General features: G+C 50.8%; 6 protein-coding genes across 6 annotated transcripts; 2 read left to right on the forward strand and 4 right to left on the reverse strand.

Annotated features, from left to right (window-relative positions):
* Nucleotides 1-59: 59 nt before the first annotated feature.
* On the reverse strand, nucleotides 60-1,159 carry PG986_014783 (uncharacterized protein; the record flags this gene model as incomplete). Its single annotated transcript, XM_066851005.1, has 2 exons — nucleotides 60-185; nucleotides 230-1,159. The coding sequence occupies 2 exons, from the start codon at nucleotides 1,157-1,159 to the stop codon at nucleotides 60-62; spliced, it is 1,056 nt and encodes a 351-aa protein (XP_066693243.1).
* A 2,288-nt stretch (nucleotides 1,160-3,447) lies between these two features.
* On the forward strand, nucleotides 3,448-3,891 carry PG986_014784 (uncharacterized protein; the record flags this gene model as incomplete). The annotated part of the gene is made up of 1 exon (XM_066851006.1): nucleotides 3,448-3,891. One exon carries the CDS (start codon nucleotides 3,448-3,450, stop codon nucleotides 3,889-3,891), a length of 444 nt encoding a protein of 147 aa, XP_066693244.1.
* An 80-nt stretch (nucleotides 3,892-3,971) lies between these two features.
* PG986_014785 (dehydrogenase-like protein) lies at nucleotides 3,972-5,438 on the reverse strand (the record flags this gene model as incomplete). Its single annotated transcript, XM_066851007.1, has 5 exons — nucleotides 3,972-4,196; nucleotides 4,274-4,838; nucleotides 4,962-5,108; nucleotides 5,195-5,249; nucleotides 5,354-5,438. 5 exons carry the CDS (start codon nucleotides 5,436-5,438, stop codon nucleotides 3,972-3,974), a joined length of 1,077 nt encoding a protein of 358 aa, XP_066693245.1.
* Nucleotides 5,439-13,349: 7,911 nt separating this feature from the next.
* On the forward strand, nucleotides 13,350-14,989 carry PG986_014786 (C2H2 type zinc finger domain-containing protein; the record flags this gene model as incomplete). Its single annotated transcript, XM_066851008.1, has 3 exons — nucleotides 13,350-14,098; nucleotides 14,160-14,873; nucleotides 14,932-14,989. 3 exons carry the CDS (start codon nucleotides 13,350-13,352, stop codon nucleotides 14,987-14,989), a joined length of 1,521 nt encoding a protein of 506 aa, XP_066693246.1.
* A 4,781-nt stretch (nucleotides 14,990-19,770) lies between these two features.
* Nucleotides 19,771-21,983, reverse strand: PG986_014787 (Fork-head transcriptional regulator 2; the record flags this gene model as incomplete). Its single annotated transcript, XM_066851009.1, has 3 exons — nucleotides 19,771-20,682; nucleotides 20,738-21,162; nucleotides 21,200-21,983. 3 exons carry the CDS (start codon nucleotides 21,981-21,983, stop codon nucleotides 19,771-19,773), a joined length of 2,121 nt encoding a protein of 706 aa, XP_066693247.1.
* Nucleotides 21,984-23,773: 1,790 nt separating this feature from the next.
* On the reverse strand, nucleotides 23,774-25,344 carry PG986_014788 (aminotransferase- class III; the record flags this gene model as incomplete). Its single annotated transcript, XM_066851010.1, has 3 exons — nucleotides 23,774-24,709; nucleotides 24,765-24,835; nucleotides 24,900-25,344. The coding sequence occupies 3 exons, from the start codon at nucleotides 25,342-25,344 to the stop codon at nucleotides 23,774-23,776; spliced, it is 1,452 nt and encodes a 483-aa protein (XP_066693248.1).
* Between the last annotated feature and the right edge of the window lie 1,544 nt (nucleotides 25,345-26,888).

Raw genomic sequence — 26,888 nt, forward strand, 5'->3', positions numbered from 1 at the left:
GTTTTACCCCAGTGACCCCGCTGCCTTGTATATCCGGATCGGGTATTAGAAATAGGTGATCAGCCTGTCTTCTCCTCGCCAGCCTTCTTGGCCTTCTTCTTCTTCTTCTTCTCCAGCTCCACGGGGTCCTTGTCCTTGATGTTGTTGTGGTGAGGAATCCCCAGCTCCTTGTCGCGAGCAAGGCGCTCCCGATCCCGATCGGTCAGCGGCACCCCTCTATAGTCTTGACATGCTTCCCTTCCAGCCCCATCGTGATGCCGGCAATCATGGCGGCGATACACGCCAAGCAGACGAACAGTCCTGTGGACCAACTAGGGCGGTCATAGCGGTTCAGTGCCCACATGAAAGTCGATAGAACGACTTGCAAAAGTGTGTTGGCAATGTTGAACCAGACGATGAAATCAAGTTTCCACATCTTCGTGGGCGGCGCGCGAATGCCAGTGGGCGGCGGCTCGGGGATCGTCTCCAGGGGCCAAGTCACGCTGGTCTCGGGGAACTGTTCCGCCGTTTCCTTGATGTTCTTGGGGCCGATGTTGACCGGGAGGTTTTCCGATCCCGCAAGTCGGAACCAGTTCCGGTGCACGCCAGCCAACTCGCGGAGGGCTTTCGTGTTTTTCCCCATGCGGAACTTGAGAAGCAAGACCAGGTCCCGTATGCGCCAGGGTGCGAGTCCGAACCCCGTCACACAGAAAAGAGCGTTGAGGATCTGCGAGTCTGTCTCGATCCAGACCCGCCTCGGTGAGTCGATGTCGTTGCAGTCTGGGACACACATGGCAGGCGCCGCGTTACATAGCAGCAGGAAAAGCATACCACCCCATGCGACAACATTCAACGAATATATGGTGAGGAAAAAGCCGAATCCGGTGTTGTAAAATGCCCAGAAGTCGATGAGCCCCTGCTCAATGTTCTCCCTCACCGAGTATTTGGGCGGGAAGTGGTACCCATTGGCATATATTTGCTCGCGAGCGGCTACGTTGGCGACACCGCCCATAGCAGTAGCACCGACGCTTTCTTGCGCCTGGTGATGTGGTTGTTGACTGGCCCCATTCTCGTACGTCGAAGTCGAATTAGTAAGCTCTGTCGTTAAAGTATCGTCGCCGTTGCCGGATCGTTTGATGGGTTCCGTAGACGATATCTCACTTGACGCCATCGAGGACATAGTCTGGGTAGCGAAGTGTTGGGAGAAATGTGGATGGCAGCAGCCCCAGACTCGCTACTATCAAGCAGCGGTCGCAAAGCGGTTGCAATCGCAGGATCGCGATTTCAGAGTCGATTGGAGGTATAGTTCGGTCTGTCCAAACAAAAACAGTTGTCGGATTGGTATTTTCAATTGAGACCGGGGTTTGTTCTGTGGTTGAGCCCGTCCGGAAATACTTGTCAAAGGGGTATATGGTGGAGCGGATCGTAGATGTTTCGGCGGGCTGATCGATGGACCGAGTCCAATTGAAGATTAAAGGCGTAGCAGGAATATCGCTGAATAAGACCAAGAACCCAAAAATTAAAAGAAGGTAAAGAAGAAGTGGGAAGAAGAAGAACAGCCAGCAAGCGAGCGTGGCGGTATGTTGTAGATGATCAAATCGATCGGGGAGGGAAACCGGGAGGATGACAGGATTGGGAAGCTACCTGCAGTCCGACCTATCTCCTACGTAGCACACGCACTCGCACTCGAATCTGACGGGCCAGCCCAGCAAGTAGCGGTTTCCAGTTCCCCCTTCGCCAAATTACACTGCACGTACACGGGATTCTAGGCTGGCTGCCATGGGCAAGTAAGCGAAAGCGACTTACGCCCCCCTAGCCTTGGCACTGTGGCTATCTAATTCCGGCATGGTAGTAGCTTGGCATGTGGATGATGCAGACGTGCAGGTAGTGCCGTGCTCCAACGCACCGAAACGGTCATGATCCTGAGAGGCTCAGAGAGGTCCGCTGTGAGACGCAAGTAAACGATGAATCGGCAATTTGAACTGCAATGATGAGTCATGTATGCAAATATACGCCTGCTCCCGTCACCGTCTAACTGTAACACCCGTCTGGAGGGTGCACAGGAGGAAATCAAGTGTCAACATCAACGAACAATCTTCTCTAACTCGGTTGCTTGCTACATCTACTTCAATGTTTGATACCTAGCACACTCCACTGAATTGCGCCAGCGGGGGAGCCGGTTTTAATTGGCCCCCTGGCCAGGCCCGGTGGTCTAGAATCTCTCGAGGCGATCTGCAAGAATACCTGCCGGAGTTCTTCGCCCTTTGGCTTCTGTTTAGCCCCTCGTCAGAACCTCGTGCCACACTCTCAACGCTCTAGCCCGCTACGTCACCCTTGGACTCTCCCAAGACCCAAGCAACCAAGACAGAGTCACAGAGCCGTGTAAGCCGCCAAAAAATGAACGGAAAGCAGGTTTACAGATGAGCCACAACCAAACAATTCCATCTCCTGGTCCGTCTTATTACATATAAACATTAATATGAGTTTCCCATCGCCGTCATCATTGTCATCCCGTTTGCTAGTGTTGGACGTGTGTGGAAACCAGCCACGAAAGCCAAGAGCGAGCAAACAGCCCACGTCAGCAGCTGTGCAATCGTGCCGCCCAGGATTGCATTCGGGAGGCAGGGGTCGGTCTCCTTCGCATAGGTAAGATCGCTCTCGCATTCACAAAGGGCATCTCGTACGTTGGTTGCACGGGTCCCCGTCAGCATCAGCTTAGTCAAGTCAATAAATTGATGTTTGCCCTGCCACAATCCACCATCTTACATACAGGTATGCATAGTAGTAGATGGAACAGAAGGCGGTCTAGCCTCCTATCCGTAGGTTTTCCTTTTATGTACGTCGGGTTAGATCGGCTCCTTCTTCTGCCGTACACGACAGCTTAGAATTGGCAAAAGGACTTCTGAAAGGACGGTTGATCGTTCGTGGGGAAGCTACAGCACCTACGTTAGGTAGTAGGCCAGATCTAGGGTCTCTCTCAGTGGAGCATCAGATACAAGTACGTGCTACCAGCCGACGCCAATCACACATGCGATAACACCTGGCAGCGTTGCTTAGAGGATCGAAACTTCAAAATTCGGACTGCTTATTGAAAGAAGGACAATTTTTCTTTCCTTTTTGTTCTCTTTTTCTTTTTCCTTTCACTTGGACTTTCCAGATTCTATTGATGACGATGGGGGCGAAGACTGATGTCCTTCTGAAGCTTTTGTCAGGCTGGAGAACCTCGTTCTAGTAGAGATACAGAGCTACAAGAAACCTTTGTAAATTGCTGTCAGACACCGCCTCTTTTCGTTCTTGACTGCGCTGGATTACTGACTCCAATATCCTCTTCGGGCGTGACCATACAACACTCGAGCAGGCAAACCCCCAACCCCCAACCCCCCCATTGGACTGAATAACTACCAATTCGAGCTATTTCAAACGTCACCGCAATCTGTTCAGAGTAGTTCAGACAATCAATCCATCGCCATGGCGCACCCAGATTACCTCACCGATCTGGCGAGCACCGTTTTTGAGAACCTTGAGAGCCAACACGACTGGACCCTCCTGGAATCACACACACATAAGCAGTCGTCTTTGCCCGAAAACAGCAAAATGTTGCTTCCGCGGCCTCTCCTCACCGGACTGCCGCCTAAACGTCTGTACCTTCATCCGGATGACCAGGTCGAGCTGGTTAAGACCCACGCCACCTACACCGTCGATGAGACGCCCGAGATGGAATGGGTGGTGCCCATGCACCTGAACGAGCAATTCACCCTCAAGCAGCTGGCCGAGGTGTTCGACTCGCTGGAGATGCCTGAGCCCTTGGCCGAGGGCCGCTGCAAGCGCCTGCTCATGGCCATCGTTCACGACGACTCTACCGTCGTGTACTACTTTATCCACGATGGCATCGTCAAGCCGCGCCAGAACTGAGGAAGGAATCGTTTTCTTCTTGGAATTTATTCACTACTGCTAGAACAGCGATTTTCTTCTATGGATCTGATCTGCCACTACTACTCTGAAGGCTTGAAGATGACCTTTTGCACCTTCATCTTGTCAAACAGGTCATACCCTTCCACCGCCTCGCTCAAGGGCATGATCTTCTCGAACATGAACCCGAACAGGTGCTGGTTCTTGGCCAGGACCTTCAGCGCATCGGGGAAGACCGAGCGGACGGGGCAACGGCCCATCTGGAGCCTCAGATTCTTATCGTATGCTTCCTCTCCAGTCCAGGGAATCTGTGCGTATCAGACCATGTCAGTGCTACGCCTCTGAAAAGGGGATATATATGTGTCTTGGAAAAGGGATACTGTACCTCGGCGTTGTGGACACCAATGGAGCTCAGGAAACCAAAAGGTCGCAAGACATCAAATCCAGTTCGTAGAGCCGGGCTCAATCCCACCACCTCGATGACCAAATCGGCACCGCGGCCCTCGGTCACCTCCTTGATCCGGGCCATCATGCCCTCCTTATCCCTGACGAAGTTAAGGGGCTCGGCGCCCAGGGACTTAGCCAGCTCGAGACGGCTCTCGACACTGTCGATGGCAAAGAGGTGCTTCGGCTTGTACTCGAGCGCCGAGACGATGGCACAGAGACCCACGGGCCCGCAGCCGATGACGACGGCCACGGCCTCGGACGGCTTCTGTGCCGGCCCGAAGTTGCGGAAGGCGTTGTCCACCCCGAAGAAGCCGGTGGGGAAGATGTCGGCCATCAGGATCAGGGCGTTGTCGTTGATCTCCTTGGGCGCCACCATGACGGTCCCGTCGGCGGTCGGGACGCGCACGTACTCGGCCTGGGCGCCGTCGAGCTTGGCGCATCCGAGCAGGAGGCTTTCCGTGCACCGGCCTGTCGCGCCTCTCCTGCAGTAGAAGCAGTCTCCGCTAGTCGTAGTGTCAGAAATAATCGATTTCCAGCCAGTCAGCCAGCCAGCCAGCCAGGAAGAGGGCAAGCACTTTGGTCGAGGCCTTCCTGACGAAGCTTTTTTGCAAAATTTGATCACTTACCAGGACGTTGTGAACGGGCACACCACTTTATCGCCAACCTTGACAGCCTTCACATCCTTTCCAGCCACGACCACCTCTCCGGTGAACTCGTGGCCCATGACGAACCCCGTCGCCGACTCATGAAGACCTCGGAACGTATGGAGCTCGCTAGAAAGAAGGTCGTCGAACAGTAGTCAGAAGAAATTGTACGATGCTATTACCACCATTCCGTGGCAGGTATTATTAAAACTCACGATCCGCACAGTGCAGTGCTCTGGACCTTGACAATGATATCCCGTTCATCTTTGACTATAGTGAAATTACCCCTATTAGCTCTCTCTCCGTCCTCCATGTCACTATATGAAACGCAAAAAGAAAAGAAGCAACAAAAAAACTCAGAGGCATTAACTCACTTGCGGGAACCGGCCGCTCTTGCACGGAAACCTTATGGGGGCCGTCGAAGACGACGGCCTTCATAGTAGCTGGTAAAGAAGCCATTTTAGGGGGCAGTAGCAATCGCAGTAGCTTATAGACGACTCGGTACTCTGAGCCTGGCTGTGAATAGGCCTGTGCAACCTCTCCTTTCCTACCTGAAGATGCTATGCGCAAATTTGAAACGAGCCGATATATCTCCCCATCAAATGTGGGGCAGTGATTGGGCGGGGTCCATCGCCGTCAGATCCGGAGTCGGGAGAGGGTTACTTACTTATCCTTTCAACTCAAACTATCGTGTGTAAAAGCGGTTGCAAATCAATCGTTCCTATCTTGCTCGAGCATCTACGTACTACCTGCTCTAACAGAAATGGCTGTTGAGGGAGTATATCAAATGAGAATGAATGCCCTTGACGCTTACACAGTTACTGTATATGCAGAATAAGTATACAATACCCAGACTATATTGCGCGTAATCATCACTGCTGCAGCTATCCCGGTATGCGAGGACGGCTCAGCTTCCGATGCTGGTGTGGGGTCCTTTCGGAAGATGGAAGGGCTTCCGTTAGGAAAACTCGCGCCCGGAAGTTGACGGACAGACTGCCCGGGCAGGAAGTCTGACATGAACACCCTTGTCATTTACCTTTCCCGGAGATGGCTGTCTGAGGGGGAGGCAAGGTAGCTTAAGGTAACCGATGTAGCCAGGCACCCCCCCAATGCGTACCCGAAGAGAACGGCGGACAGCAGAGTGCTCTTTTCTTTCTCGAAAGCTTGTCAGAGCATTATTATGACCATTACCAACCTCATTAATGCCTGGACAAGATATGATGAGGCGGCAGCAGGCGGTGGCTGCGACCCATCATGCCATTTCCAGTCGGTCGGTAGCTGATGATAGTCGTAAATGACCAACGTTGGGTGAGGCAGTGGTTGATCGTTGGCCGCCCCCCGAGGCCTAAGGCAGGTGAGATCTGGCGCCCAACAGCCGGCGAAAAGGCAAACAGGAGACAGTACCGGTTTATCCCCGCCCCCTGGACAATGCCCGAGGCCTGAGGACTTGCTTCATATTATGCCCTTGGGTCGGGATTGCGGGAGCGAGCGTGCGCAGTTGTGCTTCAATTTCAAGCAGATGAGGGAGAGAAGCCCAAGCGCCGAATATATGGAAGAGCTCGCTATATCTCCTTCACTTAAAAAAAAGTTAGGACATGCGTACCTATAACGCGACTGGATACTAAGATTGGCAATGTTTCATCCTCGTCAAAATTACGTCGGAGCGGAGGGGAAAAGAGGAACGATTGCTTGCCCATGTTGGCCTGTTCGTCCAACTGGGGATGATGACATGACATAGCCCGATGCTCGTCGTTTCCCCCTTTTCAGGCAACCTGTGAGCCTGTGCTGTGTAACTTGGGTTAAATTGATGCGGCTCGGAAGAGGCTCTCGTTTCAATGCGGGAGAACCCACCTGCTAGCCGAAGCGGCTGAGCTGAAGGTGCCACGATTGCGACGCCTCATGCGTTTTGTGTACAGCATTGTGATGTCTTGTATGCACTCGGCCAACAGGAATGTGACGGGCGAGGGACGAATAGGTGAGACCGTTGCACACCCATGCCACTCAAAAGAAAAGAAAGCAGACATCACATATGTAGGACTTTCTGCCTTATTGGCAAGCTAGGTTGTGCTTGCCAGACTGAACACATGCTACCAATCGCGGTATGACAATCATGTCTAGTGTCGCTGTCGTCGTTACCATATCCTGGGTGCCATACAAGGGCAAGGATGGATATAGAAGGAACCGATAGAAGGGATGTGAGGTCTTGACATGATGGATCGAGCAGCTTGCTCTTCTGTGCTGCCGCCCTCGTTACTCATACACGTGTACAAGAACGAGAAGCCAGCCCCCTCCTACTTCAAGATTGTCCATTTGCCTTCATCGGTGATTGGGTACTCCCCCATATCGGGACGCAATCAAAATGGCGCATTCGAGGAGACCAACCTAGCGACTTTGTGAGATGCCAATCACGGCCACAGCCGCTGATGCCACTTGGTGATCATCCTTTAGCTTCGCCCATATCTCGCGCAGTCGGGGTGGGGGTTCGGGTTGGTCTCGCGGTCTTTCTCAGGGTGGCTTTCATGATATGAGCAAATCTCGTTCGTGCAAACTGCATCGAGCATTGCGCGCTGTGCTGCGCGTTTGTGATATGGATATATCTTTACTTCCAGTTGGTCGGCGCCTGTGTTGGGCCCATAGAGCAACTGCTAACACTGCCAGGCCCATACTAATAGCCAAAATGCTCTGCCGTGCCGACGAGAAAGCCGTCCAATCACCAATTTGGGAGGCAGTCGAGCACAATAACCTAAATATGTAGGCCTTACCTTGCCTTGATTCGGTGTGGGTGACTCTCCCTAGGTTACCAGTAAGAGTTTGAACTTTGATGAGGCACGTCGTTCAAACGATTGGAGCATGGAGGCTGAAGTCAACCCGACCCCCCCCAGTCGGCCCTACAGATGGCCAGTGAGGCGAAGCTTCGACCGCCGATCATGTTTCTCTGGAACAGCCACTTGGGGCGTGGCATCAAACAACTTTGTTTCTTGTTGCACTCCCGTGACACCAACACCCTGGATGCTATTTTGAGGAATCAAGGGGCTTGTTCGTCTTTTGCCCAGTCCTTCTGGTGTGGCCTTGACCTACTCTATACGTCAGTCACTGGAGGAATAGCGGAATGGGATGACGGATGCCCCTACCCTACCATCAGCAGAAGCGCCCCAAATCTCTCGCGGGTTCAGAAAACCCGGGGGTAATGATGACCAGCGCTGTGCAATTGGTTGCAGTCGGAGCCGCCCCGGTCGCGTTTACGGAAACGAAAATCCTTACCACCCCTCCACACACACTTACTCCGTCTCTGCAATTAGTCAAGCGCGCAAGAAGGACACGTGCGGACAATGAACCCAGAAGAGCCTGGCACGTTGCAGATGCGCAGTAGCTACAAGCATACAGACCTACATAACCCGTGCATAGGTGTGGGTTCTTGGGTTGGCGGACACATCTTGAAGAAAGAGAGATGGAGACTCCGAGAGATAGATACCCTTCACCGGTCCTTCAGCACAAAAGAGGCTAATCATCCAGTTTTCCTATACGTGAGGCACATTGAGCCAATGAGTGGGACATGCCTGGATGATGCAGGACCCCTGGGCCGCTTCCTTCGTGGGGTCGAAAGTTAATTTGCAGGATATGCGCAGCTCCCGCGATGAATAACTGTATGTGCTGACGTTGGATTGGCTTCGGTTGTGATGTTCTTCCCTCCTTGTCAGACCTGTCCTCTTCGAGCTGGGGGAAGATCGGTCCCTCGCCTACTCCTCCTCTCAGATAGGAGAGGGACGATGGCGTAGGAGCTTCGCGGAGCTGAGAGACGTGTAAGTCTCAGCTAATCATAGCAGCAACTGGCAACCCTTCACTGCTCGAAGGATGGCAGAGTGTTGTGCAAGTTCGTAGGTGGGTATGTTCGTGCGTGAATGAGCGAAGTGTGGGTGGGCTTCTTTACAAATAGCTAAGTGTAACTATTGGTACATCCATGACGCTTTTGCCTTCTAAGCCGGCCCATCCCGTCTGGGAACCTGGCCGCACAGTATGGCGAGGGCGAGGGCGAGGGAGAAGACCGTGAGGGCCTTGATGTCCAATATCGTCTTGAGTCTTGACCGCAACGAGAAGACCGGACCGGAGTTGTGATGGCCTGCAGCAGTCCAGACCAGATTTCCTCTAATCAGATGCAAAGACGAGTCATTTCGGGGGTTGGGCTTGGTGGCATGCTGGCAAGGTTGCATGGGTTGCAGAAAAAAAGTTGATCTTGACCAGTTGAGCGCAAATTGCCGTCGGTTTCTCTGTGGCTGTGGGCGACGTTGAGCGAGGGTGGCCGAGAGAGTGGCAGAGCTCGCAGTCGTACGAATGAATAAACTTGTGTACATGTCAACCCTCTGATACAGCCGAATACAGTAGTTGTAAAAATAAAGAAAAAGACGGGAGTAATACATCTGCAACTAAAAACCAGATAGAACAACTAAACATAATTCTTCTCATATTTTCCATGAACTAATGGACCTTGAAACTTATTGATATGTACATACCTCATAAGCTATCGATTTCTACATGCGAGCGGGAACAGAACGACTACTTAGTAGGTGAGTTGGTGAGGTGGGGTTCCCAAGACGCTGGGAAATGTCAATCTATCACTCTATCTGCCAGCGGCTGCTGCCAGATTCTGCCTATCTCTAGGTCCCTTGGACCCTCTTGCTTCAAACCCCACCCCCTCCTTCCTCGCTTGTTGTTTCGTTTCTACTTATCACTGTTGTTTCGCAAGTTCCTTTGCGTAATAGCATTGACAGCTGCCTGGGATGGAAATGGAGGGTTCCAGGGCGTGATAGAGAGCGCTGTATCCGGTCACACATGCAACCTCTGCTCTCCGCTGCGATGGCAAGACTTTGAGGAATCATCGACAACAAGACCCGAGACCCGTCTATCAGACCGACGCAATGTAGGTGCAGTGCAGCAGCAGCAGCATGTAACCTATGTACCTGAATGGCCGAGTAGTGGGAGAGGTAGTGCTTGCTGCGGCTCAATGTACCTGCTGCTCCAGTTCCCCGCAAAATCCATCCAACGCAGTGATATCTGACACACGTCTATGCTGGCTGGCATTTGGCGATTGCATGCGAGCATCCCCCGTCATCATCATCCCGCCTTTGCACCGCATCATCTCCATCACTCCCATTTTTGAAGGCTCATGCTGTTTGCTGGGCTCCCATTCGACCCTTCCGCTGAATCCATGCTTGTCAGCATCCCATCCCATCCACTCCCTGTTGGCTCTCTGTGCTCATCCTCATCATCCATATCCTTCCCGTCCCACCCGCCCGTCCGGACACCCTTTGCCTTGCTTGATCCTGATTTTGATTTTTGATTTGATCCTATTCGGGACCGGTTGCCTAGGTACGACGTAGACCAATCAGCTACCGCCACCACCACTACAAGTCTACCACTTGCCCAGACATGCATACTTGGTCTTGTCACTCTTCCACTCCCAAAAAGCACACACGGCAGGCATAACCCGTGAACCCTCATCATCGGTTGCACCGTTTGTCCAGCACCTTCCCTATCGGGGGAGGCAGGAAAGGTGTCTTGTAGCATGTCGCATCCCTCATCTCACCTCACTCTCTTTCCACACGCACATTCATGCCAGACCTACCCTTCGTGTACATATTGTCTCTGTCCGAGTTACAAAGTCGACATGGTGTTGATCGGGATGCTTATCGAGAAGGAATACCATCCTAACTGCAGCACGTTTTGCAATATGGGCATTTGCCCCGGACCCCCCCCGGTGATCAATCCCCTTCACCGTGACTGCTGCCAGTGAATATGAATGGTGCGGTAGATTAGGTGCTGAAAGAGGCATATGGTTGAGGGAAACGTCCTGATCCCGTTTGACACGAAGGAGCCGCCCCACTCCACAAGACTACTAGCAACAGGTGGTAAGCTCGGATCAGCCGCAAGCATGATACCCAAGACAACTTATTACTCCAAATTGGGGGGCCAAAGTCCGGCACCTGCATCCTACCTGCTCCTTGGGCCGCATGACAATCGAATCTATCAGAGTCGGAACTGGAAGGGAAAACGTTCGTTGGTTTGGAATAGGCTAGAGTCTATTTCGCCGCATATCCTCAATCCAGCCGTTACGCCCGCGCTACCTATTTTCATAACCTCCCACGCCAGCCAAGACTGCTAATGACGACCTGTCCGTATTTACCCATTGCGTGAGTGATTTTCCGTAGGGCCGGGGCTGGCTGGAGGGCGAAGAGGGGTGGCAGTGGGCGGAAAAGAGGATGGTGTTCGTTCTGGCAGGGCAGAAAGGGCGCAGCGAGACGCAACGCAACGCAACGCAACGGCAAAGGGAAACATGTAACCACCTCCATGCAGGCCTCTTGTGCAGGCCCTACTACTGCCTACTACTACCACTACATAGCATACCAAGTGAAAGGCAGACGGGGCGATGCAACGCATATGAATGCAGAGAGCCTAGTGGCCTCGAGTACATGATGGGTAAGGCATGAGATCACCACCGGCGGGTACCAGGTACAAGCCTCGACGTCACTCATCGAAAACGAGCATTGCCTTTATTAGCTCCTAGTACTAGCGAGCGGTTCCGTTACCCACGTTCTGGACCGCGGGCCATCTGCTATTCGCGGGACCTGTATGCGGACCTGCAAGAGACACACAGCCGCATCGATACATTGCCATCGGGCCCAACCTCGACGCACTACTGCCTATTTCCTGCCTCTTGGACCTCACGTCGCTTTCCTTTTTTTTTTTTCTTTCTCTCTCTCTCGCTGACGGCCTCGAGTCATAGGTCGCTTCGGGTTTCCAACAGAGCAGCTGCGGGCACTAATAAGCATGCTACAATTTTGATAGGTATAGCCATGGCCATGGTCTGGTCATGGCATGGTTGATAAGGTAAGGTAGGGCAATATCATCCCATCCGCCATCCCTGAGCGACCCGGCCTAATAAGCTTTCTGTTGTAATTTGATTTGAGGAATCCACGGCCCATAGAGCAAGCCGGACAGGCAATGCCAATACTTGTACCTCAGGCAGGCTCGTCAGGGACCATCATCATCAGCTTTCCACACCCCGTCCATTGATGCACACCTGCCTACATCCTGCCGACATCATTCATTTCTGGAAACCTGTGTGTTCCCTTGAATTCCAACTCTCCCCTACGCAGGCGCATACCCACTACTGGCACCATCCTGCCACTAAATCACAACGCAATACGCACTAACTGGACGCTACACGGCCTGTCTGTCACAAGAAACATTGTTTGCCCGTCCTGTCCCTGCTCATTTCACCCTATCGGATCCCTGTCGCTGGCCTGTCATCGCAACCCCAGGATCCCAGGATCCCATCAGTCGTCAAGTCTCCGGCCGCGTTTCGCTAGCAACTTGGCCAAGTCTTGCCAGTCCAAGCAGGAAAACGCACCAGAGCACACCAGTGACCACGAGCAGCACCCCCCGACTTCTGGAGCCCAGCCCACAATAAGAGGAGCAAGCGAACTGAGGCTCTACGGGTCCCCTCCCCGCCTTATAATTTACGTCAAACTGAAAATAAAGGCGACAAGTCAGGTCCCAAGACTGCCTACTGGACTTGTCGGCAGCGGCTTGGGGCTCCAACATTTGTGTGTGTGTGTGCGTGTGTGTCTGTCTGTCTGCAAGTGCGGCGCTCTGGTCACGAGCGATCGCCCATTCTTAGCGGCTATTCTGTCGTCCAACCTTAAAGCTTTACCGCCATCTTTTCTATCCTGGCTCCTGGCACAGAGAGGAGGGAAAGGTGGAGGGGACTCTCTGGTTATTCCTCTCTGCTGCACATCCCCATTCGCTCGAATGGTAGTGTTTCTCTCCCTCCTTTTCGTACGCCGCCCATGCTCTGCCTCCCCGACTATTTGTGTCTCTGCAACTTGTTACCCGAAGAGCCGCGCATTCTTGGATGGTGTGGTGTGCATGTGTGTGTGAGCCAACCGCACTTAGACCTGTTGTTGCGACCATAACCTTGGCGAACTTACACAAGACAATAATTAAATATATTGTCACAACGGAGGTTTGCGCGCCGCTGCGCCTGCCGATCGCGAAACCACCTGCGCCCATCCTCTCTGCCGGCGACTGGTTAAGATTAGGGGTTGTCTTTGTACGAGCCCACACCACCGGTCACGTCGGCGCAATTTACCCTCAGCCTCGACCGACCCCAGGCTGCAGTGGCTGGGCTCTTTTCGACGGTACTATCTGGACTTGCCTCTCGAGGAAAAAGCGTCGCGCAGGCTTACTAGCAATAGTAGCTATCCGGCCGTCCCATCTGAGCAGCAGCATCGCGCCGCGCACGCTGTGGCGCGTACCGAAGCCCACTAATGCGCGAGTAACGGCAACGATATACCCAACAACCAGCCGAGAACTATGACTACTACCTTTGACGGACCAGCTCTCGCCCAAGACAGCGAAATATACGACCCCAATGAAGGGCTTTTCTGCAACAGCCCGCCCATGAAAGCTCTCCAGCCGAAACTCGACCTCTCGCCCTCTCCTCCGCCCGCAATACCGCTACCTAGAGTCAGTCTTCCTCCCAAATCCGGTCGCAAGTCTTCTAATCGTCGGCGAAAGGTACCCCCTAGCCAAGGCGATGCCGTGTTGATACAATACATGGACGGTGGAAAACGGCCGGATATCGCCTTTGAGGCGGGGAGTCGGCCTTTGTCATCATCAGTTGGCGAGGGCGGAGAAGAGGGGGAAGAAGGGGACGAGGAAGAGGAGGGAAGCTGCAGCTCCAGTTCAGCCTCCTCCAGCGAGCACGAATTTGACGATCAGACGCTCAGCCCGGCCATGTCTCCGGAATCGCGGCCGATCATACCACCCGCTATAGACCTCAAGTCTCTTGCCGCCAGCGCTTTGTCGATACAAGCCCCGGCCCCGGAAGAACCGCGCGATGTTGAGCAGACGAACGAAATGGGGCTTGTCCGCCAAGAGACGTTCTCGTCCCGGCATGGTGATCGCCCTACGAGTCTGCGCCAGCAACAGCAACCGCCTCATCCCTTGCCTCTCCGGGGGGAACCCATCTCGCAAACGCCCAAGCCGGTACTGGCGCCTCCGATGTCCCCCCTACACCTCCCAGGCGACTCAGGACTTATACTCCCCGCGCCAAGCATCAAGTCAAGGGTTGCGACATCCGAGCGATGCGAAGTCTCCTGTCACGCAATTACCTACTCCTAGCATGCATGGCGACTTGCCACCGATTGGTTCTCCCCAATCCGAGACCAATGGCCATGCTTCTCTACCTCCCATTAGGTCCCAACTCGGGGAGCAGCTCAGCGATCACCCTAGCATGACGGAAAAGGAACATGCTATGAGGCATGGCCCTCCTACTCCGTCGTTCCTCAACTCTCCGCCTGCAACGTCTCGTATGCCGCCATTGAGCAATCCTCATGCGTCGCCGCCGGTGTCGCCCAACTATGCCTACAGTCAAAGCATGCCGTCCCCGGCACATTCCCTACCAATGCTCAGCCCGTTTGCCTTTTCGCCGCCCAGCACAGGCAGGCTACGGTCGGGCTCCGAATTCAGCAGCAACAACGGCGACCGGCCAAACCTCTCGGATCAGCAGATACCTACCCCCGCAAGTTCCATCACGGATCGGATGAGCATCGACAACATGACGAATCCGACGGGCAATTTCATCTGCAAATTCGCTGGCTGCAACGCGGCCCCGTTCCAGACGCAGTACTTGCTCAATTCCCACGCCAATGTCCACTCCTCGGCCCGGCCCCACTACTGCGCCGTCAAGGGTTGTCCTCGGAGTGAGGGCGGCAAGGGCTTCAAGCGAAAGAACGAAATGATACGGCATGGCTTGGTCCATGAGTCGCCGGGGTATGTGTGTCCGTTCTGCCCGGATCGCGAACACAAATACCCCCGGCCGGACAATCTACAGAGGTAAGTTTTGAACCAGGACGAGGAAGTTCTGCCAGGGGCTCCTCTTCCGTGGAGTCAGTCGCATGAACGGAGGCAACGATGCTAACACAAAGTTTTCTTCCCTGTCAGGCATGTAAGGGTACACCACGTCGATAAAGACAAAGATGACCCCGCCCTTCGCGATGTCCTTTCACAACGGCCAGACGGACCAAACCGTGGACGGAGACGGCGCGGCGCACCGTGAACACTACACTTTACTTCCTCCCAATCGACACATTCTTCTTCACCCTCGTTCTCTTTCATTTGTTCTCTGACATCTTTACCCTCCATTACATCCATCGAAACGTAGATGTATATATTGGCGATGATATCCCCTGAGTGCTGTGGTGGTGGATCGACCACCCACCACCTTTTCCTGGTTTTTTTTTTTCTTTCGTATTCTTTCTTTCAATTCTTCGTTCTTCATCGACCTTCACTGGATCATCGAAGTATGCCCTAGAGGCTATTCGCCAACGAGAGATGGCTCAGAGCCAACCCGTTTGATCAGATTACAAACACACACTCATACATTTTATGGAGTTTGGGGCGCAAATGCAATCACAACCATATACCACTTGGCGGGCGCGTGCGGGGAAGGAGGCAACGGAAATGGATATGGAAAGGGGTGTTTCTTAGGGGGCTTTTTTTCGGGGATGGGGAGTGTGAAAACATTCAAGTTCTAGGCTTGGTGTACTTTTCGTGTTTGGTTCAATTTGCCCCGTTATGGGTGCTGCTCAAGCTGGTTGACATAGGCGCGAGCTGTCTTGTCTGTCTTGTACTTGGGGTCATTCACTTCTTCTACTTCTACTTCTTCCTCTTCATCAGGATTCTCTTCGTTCTCTTCTCTCTCTTTCCCTCTCGCTCCCAGGAGTTCTCGCCTCGAAGCTAAAAGGAGAACATCTCCCCCAAAACAGCTTACCACAAGGCAAATCGTTTTATTACTGCCTTGGCAAGTAAGAAACTGATGCTTTAATGTCTCTGGGTCCCGTGGATACTTAACCGGAACGAAAGAGCTGAGGGAAAGGAGAGAGAGAACAATGTTTCGACTATTATAACACGATTATACCCCCTTCCCGTATGCATGACTATCTATGAGCACGACCATAAATACCCCCGAAGAAGAGAAAAAATTGAGGGAGCAGGAAGAGGGGGAAAGAGAGAGAGGCGACCCAATGAGCACGCTTACTTATGTAAACTTCTATTTATATATATACCCCCTTTTCACTTTTAAAACTTTACTTAACTTTATTAGTTTTATTATAAATATTCTACTTTTTTTAGCTTCTTTACCCGACTAATTTAAACATTTACATTACTTTTCGCACTTATTTTTATTTATATTTTTTCCGTCTCTTTATTCTGTGCCGTCGCATTTTTAGGGGACCTTAGGGCGAAATTTTTAATATTCGAATAAAGATTTAACGTGGTTTGCTATTACGCGACGTAAATTACTTAGCGACACACTTTTTTTACTTCTCGACCTTTTTATATAAATTAATTTAATTATAACGTAGTTTACCACTACGCGATATATATTACTTAGCGACGCACCTTTTTTACTTCTCGACCTATTTATATAAATTAATTTAATTATAACGCTTAAAATTAATTAAAACTACTCGTTATTCGATTCCTCGTTTAATTTTATATCTTTTTTATATGTTCGCGTATTGTGACCTGTTTCGCCGTAGATATTACAGCGCCTTTTATCGGTCGCCCTTTATTTCGACGAACCTTTATTTTTATTTTTATTGGGCGTTAAACGCTTTTTTTTTACCTTTTCGTTTTATAGCTGCTAAGATTCTTTAATAGTAAGGGCTTTTTTAAGCTAGACTCGCGACTTTTTAGCTCTCCGGCGCTTAGAAAGTATTAAATTAGCCTCTTTTAATATATATATTTTATTACGTATAAGGGTTATTTTATAGGTTATTTTAATTATACCCTTCATTATTTAGTTTATCGTATTTAAAATCGGCGTTAAAAAGCTTCTTTAATGGGTAAACACCCTCTTTTTAATATAAATAAAGTGCTTAGTTATTTATTAAGGGTTAAATAGCGTTTAAAAGTCGTAAGTATTAGCCGTCTTTAAACGGGATAAGTTAAGTATAAGCGTTTAAAAACGCACATTTAGTTTATTAATTACCTTATTAAGGTTATAAAGTATTAAACTAAATGCGCTAAATTTAAATTTAATGTTAACTTTCGTAAAAATAGTAAAATACGCGGCTTTAAAGGTAATAAAAAACTCGAGCTTAATAATATAGTTTATAAAAGCCTTAATAAATAGCTCGATTTCTTTCGAATAAGCACGCTTTAAAGGCGAATAAAGTATTATATCGAAAGGTTAAAGTAAATGCGATAAATAAAGAGGTATACTAATAGTAATAATATCGTTATTTTAATAGTATACTTCGAATTCGGCTAAAATATAACTCTCGTGGCCGTCGAGAATTAAAAGGCGGTAGCGACCTTTTATTTACGATCTAATATATTTATCGAAATGCTTAATCTAGTTTAAGCCTATTTCGTTATTAGTTTAATTATTAAAAATCGGCTTAATTATTTAATTGCCCGGTAAATCGGTTTTACGAGACTAGTTCACGAGGTAATATTAATTTTAAACGATTAAAAACGGTAGAATATATTAACCCTACGAATTAATATATTTAATCGCCGTTATCTATTCCCGATTACTAAGCTAAACCGATTTTACTTTTTCCACGCCGCTCGGCGCGTATTATAATAAATATTAATCTAATTATACCTATTATAAAGCCGGTCTCGTTAAAATTTTAAATATTTTCGTTAATAATCCCGTATTTCGCCTTTATATTCGCGACTAGCGTAAATTAAATAAAAATAACTTTAAACCCCTCGTAAAAAGCCCTTTAATAATTATACCGACGATTTATTTTAATTTTTAAGTCCGGGTTACGGTCGATAAAACGCTTAACTTAATATTTATTAATACGGTCGCCGCCGCGTAACGCGGTAAAGAGATTAGCTATATTTTCTATATTAACGAAATCGGGAGGCATCTCTTAAATATTTAAATTAATTATATACTTACGAAATACCTCCTGTGAAAGGTGCACGAATCTAGGTGGTAACGATAGGTAAGGGGTGGTAAAAGGATAAAGCTAACGCTTATCCTTCTATATTTCTAGGGGGCCTAAGTCTCTATATATATAGGGCGGCGGAGTAGAGCCGGAACCGGTACGTAAGCGCCCCGTTCCTTCTGCTCCTGTCACACCTCCTTTTTAATTAAATTTATTTTATATCGTTTCAATTAAATTTTACGTTTTAAAATTCGGCTATAAATTTAATAGCGTAAAGTTAATTCGGGTATATTATAAGTTTTTATTATTATTCTTTAATTTATTTAATTCGATTCGTTTTATATCGCTTAAATTATTAAAACTATCCGATCTTTTTAAGATTAATTAAGTATTATAATTATAAAGGTATTACGCGTTAAAGTTTAATTATATTAGAATTAAATTAAAGTATATCGTTAAATAATATACGTTGCGTAGTAGTAAACCACATTAAATAAATAAATAAGCAGTACGTTTTATACCCCTTAAAAGGTTAAAGTAGCTCCGCTACTCTTTAAACATTAAAGAATATAATAATAATAATAATAAATTAAATTATTATCGTTATAACTCGTAGTTTTATATTATATATCTTAGTTTTAACTCGCTTTTATATTAACTAATTAAAAGACACACCGCACTAATTAAATTACTATTACTAAAAAAGAATAGAGAGGAAAGTAAAGGGGAAAAAGGGAAAGAGGGAAAGGGGAAATGAAAGAGTAGAGATTTAAATACTCGAGTTCGCATACCCGACTAGAGGCGGAGCTATATAAGGTTAAAAATGAAGCATCTCTTATCTTAAAATGCATACCTAAACACAAGAGCTAATATCCCTATTATCGAGTAACTCGCATAGTTTCGACATACCTATTATTCGCCTTGTTCTCCTAGATAGGACGGAACGAAGCGATATAAACAAAAAGAATAAGTATATATATAGTATGCGCCTCTCTAAACCGACAACGTGGGCCTGCTGTTTGCTAACCTCCTAACGATGCGCACGCACATATCCAGAAAGGGAGAGATGGTCTTCTATATCATCACAAAAGAAACAGCCTACCCTGAAAACGTCAGTGACTTAGCATCGTGCTTGAACATAGGTACATGATCACATTTATTACTCGCCTCGGGTATCCTCCATTGCCACGTTACCGGAAGGCGAAAGAACAAAATCTGGATATGAGTAGAGATGCTTGGAAGCAATTCCAGTCGAAAAATGCTTCCCGACATTCAACTTATTCTTTCTACTGCGACTACTACTACTATCAACCAATACCTAGAAAGTATTGTTCTTCATCCGAGTTTTCCTTGTTCAGAACGCCGCCGGGAAAGCAGGAACAATACAACGCTAGCCTACAAACAATGCTACAGACGATGATGCTTTGTGAAAGAAAACAAAAACAACCTGATGATGATGATCCGTTGGGCACAATCCATGTCCGTTCCAATATTGCGCCATCCGGAAGTAACCAGGCTGCCCTCCTTTTTCATGCACTCCCTCAACCCGAAAGTGCAAAAAAAAAAAAAAAAAACTCCTAATCATCGTAAACGTCAAATCATGCCCGTGAATTTCAGCCCATCATATCCATCTCGAGAGAGGTAGTGATGGCGCTGAAGTAAGCAGGCAAAAATAACCGTGGAAACGGTACTGCTGCTACTACTCATGTGTAGTGCATGCCTCGCAGGATGGTGAGCAGCAATCGCTAAGTATTACGGGCGGGTCAACACATAATACATCCACCTGCTAATGCAACTCCGCCTGGCGGTGGATCTCGTCTCTATCGCCCACCGTTCGCTCGAGCCAGCAAGCCACCGCCGCGGCCAAGGTGGTTATGGTACGAGCCGATGCTCTGGAATCCCTTGGTCAGGTCGAAGCCGCCCTCTTCCTCCTCCTCATCTACAGTAGTCGTCTCTTGTGTTGCTGCACGGCCAGACGACCGGGTGGGGCTACCAATCGGAGAGCGACTGCCCTCGTCTCCCGCGAAGGGGGGCGGGCTGCTGCTGCGAGGCAAGTTGAGAGACGGCTTAGACGGGCTGATGTCGAAAGGCCTAGCCGGTGTGCTGCCAATATCGGCAAATTTCCAGAATGGCGCAGGTGAGCTGGTAGGCATGTGCTGACTCGGCCGCTGAGCGGTACTCGGGGGTGCAATGCGTGGCTGGACTCGATGGGGTACCGGCGTGATAAATGACGGTGTCTCGTCCTGCAAATAAGAAGACGTCAAGAGGGGAGGCGAGCGTGGTAAGCTATCAGTGGTAGTCGTGGCAAAGGAGCTTGCTTTGTCAAGCGGTTTTCGAGGCCTTGGAAGTGGGCTACCATCTTGGAAACTGGCAGAGCCGGGCGGCTGGAATCGTGAACTCCGCTCAGGGGTCATCTGAGATCGATTGAAGGCCGAACTAGGTAAGGGTGAGCCTGTTGGAGAGGCCTTCCGCTTCCGTGCTGACGCCGGCTCCCGACCCGATGTCATGTCCTTGGGTCCGTGATTGATGTAGTTCAACTGGTTCGGCGCGCTGGGTGAGGATGGGGCCGATGACCCTCGGTGACCACCACGCCCTACCTTAAAGGCCTGACGCGTCATCTCTTCTCGTTGCTCCGGTACGATCTCCCACTTCATGCCCTTCCCTGGTTCATCAGTTGAGCGAGGCGCCTTGTTGAAGGCTTTGTTCAGCGACAGGTTGTGGCGTATACTGTTCTGTGAGAGGGTCAGTACTTGCAACAGATGATGGGAAGTAAGTATCAAGACTTACCTGCCATCCCGAGGGCGTCTGGTTGCGGTAATACGCATAGTGGTCTGTGATGTACCGGTAAATGTTGTTGAGGTTGAGCTTCTGCTCCTTCTGGCTCACTATGGCCTGGGTGATCATTTGAGCATAGCTGTAAGAGGGCTTGATGTGCTTGTTTTCTTCCAGGCTCAAGTCGATTTCACCATTGTTGAGCAGCATGGTCCCAGAGCTGCCGTATGCGGGCGACTTGTGCGCTGATGCAATTGTACGGCTCTTGGCCGACTGAGGTGTGCCAGGACGTTTGTAATCCGGGGGCGCGGGTGCGATCGGCTGTTGAAAGGCGCCGCCTCTGGCAGACGGAGGGCGGCCAGCGTTGCTCGATGATGGGCGATCTCCCGAAGACGACAAAGGGAGCCGCAGGCAGTGCATGGCGAGCTTCCAGCGATGGGCTAGATCCTGAGTGCTTGATTTGTGGCGCCACAGGACCAATACGTGATATAAACATGTCGTGGATCTGCAAGCGACTAGTACTAGCCGGCAGCACAAACATCATTTCAATACCGCCTGCTTCAATCACCTCTCCGCTGGACAAAGGATGCGGCTCGTCATCCTTCTTGAGCGGCACGCCGTTGACCTTTACGGGGTTGCGCCCCTTACACTCCAGAAACCACTTCTCCTCGTCGGCGCCATAGAATACCCTTGCGGTTTTGCGTGAAAAGATCTTGTTAGGGCCGAGGTCAATGTGGACAAAACCCTCGTCTTCGGGATTCTGGGCGAGTGCGGTGCCATCCTCGGCCATCTCCGAAAAGCGGCCAATGTTGACATTGAGCTGGCGTACGTAGTAGGTCCATTCTCTGGCCGCAATCTTCGCATATGCCTCTATATCCCCCTGGGATGTATGATTGGCATTGGCGTGTTCCTTGGAAGCCTTTGTTTCCACGCTGGCCAGGTGCTCGGTTACCCGGGTGATGATGGTATCAGCGGCTACGTTGGGTTCGACATCGTTGTCATTGGAGGGATCGATGGTGAGGCTGGAGTCCTCTTCGTCGACGGGATCCGAGGGTGGTGGAGGAGGGGGTCGGGGTCCGCCTGGGAGCGCATCATTAGCAAACGTGGGTTTCGTGGGGGGGAGGGGGGAGGATTGCAATCGCAGACATACCCGTCTCCTGCGCTTCGAAGGTCGCGATGGCGACGACATTTCGGCGTGGGCTAGACTGGGGCTGACGTCGCGGACTCGGCGAGCCCTTTGCGATGATCGTGTGGGAGGCATATTAGTAGGTGGTTGTGGAAAGACGCATTACCGTGGGTGGTGATCCGATTAGTCCGGTGGCCGATGGCGATTAGGAAAGTCGGCGACGATGATGTAAGAGAAATGCGCGTGGCTGGCACGTTTGCGACCTGGCAGAGCAAGGATGCAGGTGTGCAGGCTACGTAGGTATATATGCCCCGCGCAGGCAGAAGCAGCGGCAGGTAGAAGGATGGATGCAATGGTCGGGACGCAACCTAGGGGCAGTTGTTAGTCGGGAATGGTTGGGATGTCTTGTGTGAAATTGGCAGTTGGTGGTGGAAGGGATCGAATGGTGGTTGAAGGGGCAGGCGCGTGAGGCAAGACGAGGCGGGGTGAATACTGGAAGGAGGCGCAATTGGATTGATTGATTGACTGATGTGACTGATTATTACCTACCTGTGATTCAAGGTCCGTGGTTGCAACCAACAAGGGCCACCAGTGCGAAAAGTAAACAAATCTCCTCGGGGGCTGCTTTTGCGATGCGACGAGGTTGTCTACTTATCTTCTGCAGCAATGGACAAAGAGACACAACAGAACGAGGCTCTTCTTGCGTTGCGATTGAAGAGAGAGAGAAAAAAGTCCAAGTCAGTAAACAGTTGGTTTCGTATGGCCAAACCGACCAGGCCGAGATGCTCTTATTGGATCAATGCGAAGGCGAGCGCATTTATTGACTGACGATGGGCAATTGGGGCGATTTGTTCAAAAAATGCTGATCAATCGCGTTCGCCAAAAAGCGAATCCCTGTTCGCGCGCGTCACAGCGAGGGAGGGCAGCGCACAGAAGGCAGGCAGAACACGCTTTGCTTTATGCTGTTAAAGTGCCTCTGGTCAGTGTCTGGGCTCGCTAGCGTCTGCTCATGCCCTGGGGTTGCTGCTCGTGCTGGTACATGTACGGGGCGCGACTTGGGGTTTAGTGTGCAGCTTGCAGCTTGGGCGCGAGAGATGCAGGTAGCAGTACGCAACGGCTAAGCAAAAACTGGAGGGAAAACCAGACTAACTCATAGTGGGCATCAATATTTACTAAGGTTTCACTGGTTGGTCCCTTCCGTCGTTTTTGTGCGTCATTACGTATTTCTTCTATTATTGGCACTGGTCGAGAGAGAAAGAGAATCGTTGTTTTTGTGTATTTCTCTCTTCACACCCTTTGGATCCAGATAATGAGTGACTTTGGGTCGTGTCGATGATGGCATCTACCTTTCGGCTTACCTAAAGTGGTCAATCAATTCGCTCTTCAACCTGCTCAACCCTAAGTAAGCTACACACACCCCTAAAGCCAGAGAGAGAGAGACCAATGTGAACACTAAGGGATGCGGGGGCATGCTTGAGACCACTTGCTTGCACTCATCCGTCCAGATCGGAAAGTCCAAACTGTAGACACCAAAAGCTAGCCAAAAACATACTGATGAAATAGCATTGTGCTTTCCATGGTTTGCTTGCAGCACAAACATCCCCTTGTGCCAGCTTAGATCGTATCCTGTCAGGAACAGCAAGCAAATAGAAGAAGGATAGCTTGTATGCCAGCCGTGTGGCTTGTTGAATCGACCAACTTGCAGGTATACACATGACACATGAATTCGTATTCAAAGGCGTGCTTGCCCACTACACGCAACTGGCTACTATATACCTCAAGAAAATAGCTATCCGGAAATATCATGACACTTGCTACAAATCATCCAGTCATCAAGAGCGCACGCAGTTGGTCAAGCCATATGCCCAGAGGGGGGACTCAAAACTTCAAGCCTCCATCCCCAGGTAGCGTGTAAGCCCAAATTTTTACAGACTCGACAACACGGTGGAGTCTGCAAATACTTTTTCCACAACAGAAGCCAACGTATCAACCATCAACCTTATAGTCTCAGGCGTCGAGTTGTACGCCGGCATGAGCATGACGTGATCGCCCCTTTTCTCTCCCGCGCAGCCCTGTCCGTAGTAGATGGCCATGTTGTAGGGGGCTGCCATCGCCGTTGCGTGGATCTGCTGCGAAATCTGAAGTCGCCCGTCGAAAGGCTCCTTAGTGGCCTTGTTCTTCACGAACTCAATACCCCAGAAAAGCCCGCGGCCACGGATGTTGCCCACGTGGGGGTGACTGCTAAGCTTCCCCTTCAGGAGCTTCTCCAAATACGCCCCCTGGGTTTGGACATTGGCAAGCAGCCCGTCCCGCTGGACAATCTGCTGGACCTTCAAGGCTGTCGCGCATCCTAGTGGGTGATCCTGGTAGGTGTGGCCATGGGTGAAGGCCACACCTTTGGAATCCATCAGGTCGGAAACCTTGTCACCGGCGAGGATGGCGGAGACTGGTTGGTACCCCGCTGCCAGGCCCTTGCCTACTGCTTGGATGTCGGGAACGATTCCCTCTTGCTCCCAGGCATGTAGCGTTCCTGTTCGCCCCATTCCAGACATGACTTCGTCCAGGATCAGTAGTGCGCCGTACCTGTCGCACACGGCTTTCATGGCCTGGAAGTATCCCGGCACAGCGGGTACGCAGCCAGAAGCAGCACCGACGACAGGCTCGGCAATGAAAGCCGTCACGGTCTCGGGCCCCACTGCAAGGAAAGCCTTCTCAAGCTCCGACACTTTTCGCAAGACAAAATCGCCATCGCTCTCATCTTGGAGACGTTGTCGATACTCGTTGCACGGAGGTATACGGTGTACACCAGGCAGTAGCAAAGGCTCAAAGGGGGGCTCGTCGTGCCAAGTGTCCTCCCAGAGCTAGAGATCCGAGAGTAATGCCGTGATAAGACACTTCACGCGAGATGTAATTGACACGGTTTGGCTCCCCTTTCCAAACGAAGTATTCGTGAGCAAGTTTCATGGCACCCTCCATCGCTTCCGAGCCTTGTATAGAAGAGCAATGTCAGATGGGATGATTTCACCTAAACAGGAAGGAAGGTCTACTGACCCGAGTTGGTCACCCAGGCTTTTCGGAAGTGGCCTTGCGAAGTGGCCTTGAACCATTCGGCGAGGTCCCGCCTGCTGTTATTGTCGAAGAAGCCATGTGCCGCATATGAAAGCTGGCTGGCTTGGATGGCCATGGCTTCAATGACCTCTTGGTTGCCATGTCCGAGGCAGGTTACAGCCGCACCGCCACAAGCGTCCAAGATCTGCCGACCATCTGATAAGCGGATATAGTCCCCTTGGCCCCCAACAGCGATGGGACGGTCCTCTCCGCCGGCAGATGTGGGCAAGCTGGGTGCCGCGCTCGAGGATGCTACCTCAACAGCCACGACCATGGTCTCAACATTGCGGGCCTTGTTGTCCAGAAGCACTTTCGGCTGGTAGCCTGGAGCAACTGCCGAACCCCTTGGGCTGTTCAACAGCGTCCGAACCTGCGTTGTGCTCGACATGATACAAGAGTGTGTAGGAGGACGGGAGGAAGTCGTCTGCCTGGCTGATCTGAATTCACGGGCATTCATGTAAGGGCTAAAGCGCATGGCATGTTTCTGGACGACATGTTGCGGGTTCTTAAAGAGGCGGGCACACGCTTGTGATATAGGCCGTGGCACGTTACCTGTCACCCCCATCAGGAGCGATGGGGTTTGCGGTATTGGCAAGCCTGACACTGTATGCCGGGCAGTCATGGCAACGTAAGAAGCCAGGGAAGCGAAACGGCGGGGCAATAAGCATATCCGCTCCATGCACATTGATGACTAGTCGCTCGGCTCAATGGTACGGTGTATGTGAGAGAGCCTAGTGTAAGCTGACTAGGGGTCAGGAGCTAATGTTGGTTCGTGGATATGATATGTACGCAACACTCGTGTGCGTTGCATGCAGCAAAACGGTGTACTCGTCTCACGCCTGACGCTTCGAGAACAAGAGCGAGTCTGGTCTGCGCGGCGTTCATAGACGAGAGAAGTTGATAAGTCATCTATCGATAGTATGATTGGCCTTTTATCACACAGTATGGTGTAATTGGTTGAGTCGGTCAAGAAAAGAGAAGGGGGGGGAGAAGAAGGTGAGATATAGAGTGTGCGATGAAGCATACACGATATCGTATGTACCCGCTGGTATCGCGAAATCTGCAGTGAGGTATTGCTACTGAACTTGCTTGGCCACGGCCTGCGGAAGTTTTTCCGACAGGGCTCGAATTGAAAAAAAAACGATGTGTTCTCTCTATGTGTGACTGACTAGATGCAGCCCGCATACGGCTGGCGGCCTTAGGTTGTGTAGATAGATGTATTGCACATGCAGGGTATTCATCGGCCACCTCGACGACGCCACCACTTACACGCACCGATTTGGGCACAATTCTCGAATGGGAATCAGTAGCGCGGTCGGGAAAGCTGCACTAGGGTCTTGGGACAACGGCCGTTAGTCTCCAGGGTATTTGTCGTCCCGAGTGTTTGCAGGTCGAGGCATGACCGGTTACCAAGTTGTCGGGTTGAATTGGAATTTGAACCACGCTGCATATCGAGGAACCAGCCTTACCTGCGACTCACATGGAAGGCAGGGATGCGGGATGCCCGTCAGTCACATGGTCCTTCGGTCGGAGTGCTGCCCAATGACTTGTTTGACGAAGCCACGGCAAGAGAATCTGGCTGAGGGCGGCCCGATTGCAAGAGGGAGACGACATGCAAGCCGAAGCAAGGCAGAGGCCATGCGTTTTGTTGCGGAGGAATCAGGAATGCGTATCAGTAAGAGAGCATCCTGGCGCTGTTGTTAATGAGGCAGGGATGCCAGTCAGCCTAAGGCATGGGACATTTACATCAATGCATGTACGAGGCTGATGAAAGCCATTGTCCGAGAGGCAGGTACATCCGGGTACTTGTCTCATTCCATTATTCACCTGAAATGGATGCACGTTCATGTTGTAAGCCGTGGGCGCCTCCCCTCCCGTACATACGTGCCGGGCCGAGGACACCGCTTTATTGCTGACCTCACCACAACGTAC

The sequence above is a fragment of the Apiospora aurea genome, assembly GCF_038362705.1.
Source record: "Apiospora aurea strain CBS 24483 chromosome Unknown utg000010l_segment0_segment0, whole genome shotgun sequence".
Lineage (NCBI taxonomy): Eukaryota > Fungi > Ascomycota > Sordariomycetes > Amphisphaeriales > Apiosporaceae > Apiospora > Apiospora aurea.